The 4,972-nt window shown below is 36.2% G+C and overlaps 1 protein-coding gene across 1 annotated transcript in view; it reads right to left on the bottom strand.

The window, feature by feature from the left end:
• Positions 1–1,141: 1,141 nt before the first annotated feature.
• The window catches only part of TBC1D12 (TBC1 domain family member 12), a 106,783-nt gene continuing 102,952 nt past the window's right edge, over positions 1,142–4,972 (bottom strand). Inside the window, exons 12-13 of the mRNA XM_003783785.3 lie at positions 3,473–3,731; positions 1,142–1,304 (exon numbers count right to left, since the gene is read on the bottom strand). Coding sequence (XP_003783833.2) covers positions 1,239–1,304; positions 3,473–3,731 — 325 coding nt within the window. The 3' untranslated portion in view covers positions 1,142–1,238. The remainder of the gene's footprint in view (positions 1,305–3,472; positions 3,732–4,972) is intronic.

Raw genomic sequence — 4,972 nt, 5'->3', positions numbered from 1 at the left:
ACTTTTAATGCCAATTTACCAGTGATTAATAATTTCTTTATCCACAATACTATATCAGTTAGATTCAGAAAAAAAGTTAACTTTACCTTTTTCTTTTACTCTTATTTCCATTGATTAGAAAAAAATATGCATAGTGTTTTATAAGTCACAGACTTAGCTATATATTAAGATTTAAAATTTCAAACTGGAATAAGCAAATACTGTTTCTAGAGATAGAGGAATTTTAACTAAAAAATTTAAAATCTCCCCAAATGGCATGCTATTTAAGAACTCTCAGGAAAAAACAGAGAAAAACCTCATTTATATTTTTGGACATACTCCCAAAGTCAAGTCTTCATTCCACTAAAGTGCAAAGAGCTTTCCTTCTACAAGTGATTTAGTTCTCTTAATGTTAATTACTAGATGAACAATTTGTTAGAATAGAACCGGAAAAGCTAAAACTCTTTTGAATGATAGGAATTCCTTAAGGAAGAGAAAAAAATTTCCCTTTAAAAACAAATAGACACAGTATTGTGGAAAAATACCTAAACAAACACGCAATCTCCCACCAATATTTCTAGTTCCCAGACAACCCAAATTTGCCCCAACCTATGAATAAAGACAAACATCTTAGTGACTTAAATAATTTACAACCACAGTTGCTTATTCTTGGTTTACAATGTCTTCAAAACATAGAACTGGAGATAATATAATATCTATATAAAGTATTTTGGAGGTCAAAGTATTTAACATACCTACTGTAACCTCCAAAGTGCCTTGTGGTAACCGTTACAAAAGAAAAGATGTAAAAATTTGAAGTATCTCCAAAACTATTTAAAAAATTTATTGCATTAAACTATTCACTCCAAATTATGGAGTATCAATAAACCATTTAAACTTTCTCCTTTGAAAAATGGCTCTCCTTATAAAATACTTTTTTATTAATACTGTTAAAGTTATTTTCATTTACTTCAGCCATGGAATTTTACACTGGCAGTTTTCCACCTCTTGATTCTTGATTTCTCCAACATTTTATTTTTGATTTTATTTTAGAATAATTTTTATAATTTTATTCATTATTATTATTATTTATTTCAAATTAATATGAGGGTACAAATTTTTAGGTTACAAGATAGTAGTATATGTTCTCACTTCCAAGATTTCTCCAACATTTTCTTCCATGCCTTTTACAAAGGAAACAAAAAACTTCTTTCTCAAAAACTTTTTTTATATTTTAGTTAGTCTGTCAGTTTTGAAGATCAGCTTTTTAGAGCAGGACTGTTCTTGTCTCCTTCTTTAATATCCTTCATTACAGATGCAAAGACCTGGAAATTATATAAAATAGAGATTAATCCTCTAAACTACCACCTACATTAAAGGCATTTTTTTGAGACAGACTCTCAAGTTGTTGCCCTAGGTAGAGTGCCATGGCATCATAGCTCAGAGGAACTTCCAACTCTTAGGCTCAAGCGATCCTCTTGCCTTAGTTTTTCTATTTTAGTAAAGATGGGGATCTCATTTTTTTTCCCCAGGTTGGTCTCAAACTTGTGAACTCAAGCTGTCCACCTGCCTTAGCTTCCCAGAGTGCAAGGATTACAGGCATTAGCCACCTCACCAGGCCCATTAAAGACATTTAAATAAGACTGGGCAGTGGCTCAAGCCTGTAATGCTGGCACTCTGGGAGTCAGAGGCAGGTGGATTGCCTAAGCTCACAAGTTTGAGAGCAGCCTGAGCCAGAGCGAGACCTCATTGCTAAAAATAGCCAGGCATTGTGGTGGGCACCTGTAGTCCTAGCTACTCCGGAGACTGAGGCAAGAGAATCGCTTGAGCCCAAGAGTTTGAGGTTGCTGTGAGCTATGACACTACGGCACTCTATCAAAGCTGACAAAGTGAGACTCTTGTCTCAAAAAAGAAAAGAAAAGACATTTAAATAACTATAGTTATAAAAATGAAAAAATTTTAGTGTGCTTAGCTCTGTCCCTTGAAAGATTGCCATTTTTCAAGTCCTCTTATCCTTTAAATCCAATTTTCTAGACTATGTTTAGATTCCAATTTTAATCATTTGCTAAATACTATAAAATTACTATTTGAAAACAAGATTTTTTTGATGAATATTCCTACATTTCATTTCATAAGCAACAAATGCCAATTCTGTTGTTCATGGATTAAGGGATGTCTTTTATGTCACTTCACTTAGATTGCTAATGTTTTCCCTAATAAGATTAAGCATATAAAAGCCAAGATCATACATTATCCTTTCTACTTCATATCCTTAGTACAGAGCAGGTGTTTATTATTAAAACTGCTGTCCAGGTAGGTATTCTTCCTTTTTTTTCTTTGGATGCCACACCATTCTCTTACTTCTTCCTACCTCCCACCCCTCCCTTCTCTCCTACTCCCAGCTCTCTGCTCTCTTCTCTCTCTCTTATTCATCTCTTCCCCCCATTCTCTTCCATATATAAAGTAAACTTATACTTGTATATCTTAAAAAACTGCTATTTATTTGAAATATTGAAGTAGGCTCGGCGCCTGTGGCTCAAGCGGCTAAGGCGCCAGCCACATACACCTAAGGTGGCGGGTCCGAATCCAGCCCGGACCGCCAAACAACAATGATGGCTGCAACCAAAAAAAAATAGCCAGGTATTGTGGCGGGCGCCTATGGTCCCAGCTACTTGGGAGGCTGAGGCAGTAGACTTGCTTGAGCTCAGGAGTTGGAGGTTGCTGTGAGTAGTGAAGCCACGGCACTCTACCCAGGGGGACAGCTGAGGCTCTATCTCAAAAAAAAAGAAATATTGAAGTAATAACTGGTCTGGCAAATAAATGACTATTGTGGTTGTACTTCACTAAACTCATAAAATATTACTGGCCTTACAGAAAAATAAAGCCGTAGGTTTAGATAGGTGAGAAGGGGGCAATCTGTTTCAAACTCTTGCTTTTTTGAAATCAAAGTTTTTTTTCAAAGATACATATTTTTTAATTTAAGCATTACATTTGAAAAATGCATACATTTTTTCATTATTCAGACATCAAGGTACAAAAATACAAGGTGGCCATAAAATTTGTATGCAATTTAAAATAGTTATCTATTTTTTTTAAATGCACATAAAAAAATAAATGCACATGAACTTTTATTTATTTTTTTTTTTTTGAGACACTATGTCACCCTCAATAGAGTGCTGTGGCATCACAGCTTACAGCAACCTCAAACTCTTGCGCGTAAGTGATTCTCTTGCCTCAGCCTCCCAAGTAGCTGGGACTACAGGCACCAGCCACAATGCCCAGCTGTTTTTTGGTTGTAGTTGTTGTTTGGCAGGCCCAGGCTGGGTTTGAACCCACCAGCTCTGGTGTATGTGGCTGGCACCCTGGCCGCTGAGCTATAGGCTCCAAGCCAAAAATGCACATGAACTTTATGGCCACCCTGTATATAATGTTTTTATAAGAAGTAACTAATTACTTTAATACATCTATTACCAATAGAAAAATGCCACTCTACCTGAGTCCATTTTTTGGTGCTATTCTGCATTTGAATGGCTGCAATACAGCTGAATAGCTTTTCTGATGTGATATCTTCTGGTAATTTAGTTAGAAACTGTGCTATATGAATAAAGTCCATCTGTAGGAGAATATCTTCATATAATCGGAGGATTCCTAATCCAGTCCTAAATAAAAATTCTTCCCCATCTCTGCAAAATACATCCCAGACTCGACAGGCCAGATCAAGTGGTAGTGATTTGCTATATAGTGTGAAGATCCTAAAAATAGGGGGGAAATGATCATTGAAATTTTTCATTCACTGATTCATTTACTCAGCATTTCTATAGGAAAGGAACAGTGCTTAATTTGGGATAAAAAAAGGCAAATAAACTGTGGCTTCTTCCCTCAAATTTAGGTACTGAGAAAACTAATAAATAGCAAAATTAAGTGAATTTACAACCTTACATAGAGGAAAAGCCTAACACAAATTAGGGTAGCCGAACAACCTAGTAGTTAAGGGTATGGGTTCTAAAACCAGAATGCCTCAGTCTGAACTTGTCACTTATTGGTTACCTTGAGCAAAATATGTTCCTCACTATGCCTCAGCTTCTTCATTAATAAACTAAAGATAATATTACCTACTTCTCAGGATTGTTTTGAAAATTAAAGCAGTTAATATATGTAAAGTGTTTAGAATAGTGTTTGGCATATAAGAAATGCTCAGTAAAAGTTACTGTATGATAAACTCAAGTATCATCCTTTAGTAATCTATAGTAATACAAACGCATTAAATCTGACCTCTCTTTTTTCTTCCCTTTCCACAAACATCCATTTTTTAATTTTGTTTTTCCCCCTCCTCTAAGCTTTACTTACTACTTCTCTTGAAGCATGTATACCTTCCAACAGAATCACCAAAATGGTTTTTCCCATTCTTTTTGACAGTGTCTGACCATGTAATTCTTTATCCAGTGATGCTTTGGGAGGCATTCTAGTTGGGGAAGTGGAGAGAATCGGTGCTAGAGGACTTGAAATTGCCTTGACAATAAAGGTACAGTTTTTTATACTGTGTGTTTCTGTGAAGTACAGTACAGCTGACAGAATTGGAGGAAGGGAACTAAAACAAACCCCTTTAGCACTGCCACTTAATCATTCCTATCTTATGAAAATGATTCTGGGATTTGTATATAATAAGCTCAACAGAGGTGGTTAAAGTCCATTTTTATTTCTTAAATTATAAAACCCAGATTTAGGCCAGGGACAGTGCCCTACCACTGAGTGAATCCTGAATCCTAGCACTTTGGGAGGCTGAGGTGGGTGGACTGCCTGAGCTCACAGGTTTGAGACCAGCCTGAGCCAGAGCAAGACCTCACCTCTAAAAATAGCCAGGCATTGTAGCTACTTGGGAGGCTGAGACAAGAGAATTGCTTGAGCCCAAAAGTTTGAGGTTGCTGTGAACTGCGACACTATAGCACTCTGGGGTGGGCGTGTGGCAACAAAATGAGACCTTTTTTTTTTTTTT

This window comes from Otolemur garnettii, unplaced genomic scaffold, assembly GCF_000181295.1.
Source record: "Otolemur garnettii isolate 467f Iridium unplaced genomic scaffold, OtoGar3 scaffold00008, whole genome shotgun sequence".
Classification (NCBI taxonomy): domain Eukaryota; kingdom Metazoa; phylum Chordata; class Mammalia; order Primates; family Galagidae; genus Otolemur; species Otolemur garnettii.
This window is presented reverse-complemented; position numbering and strand designations above follow the sequence as displayed.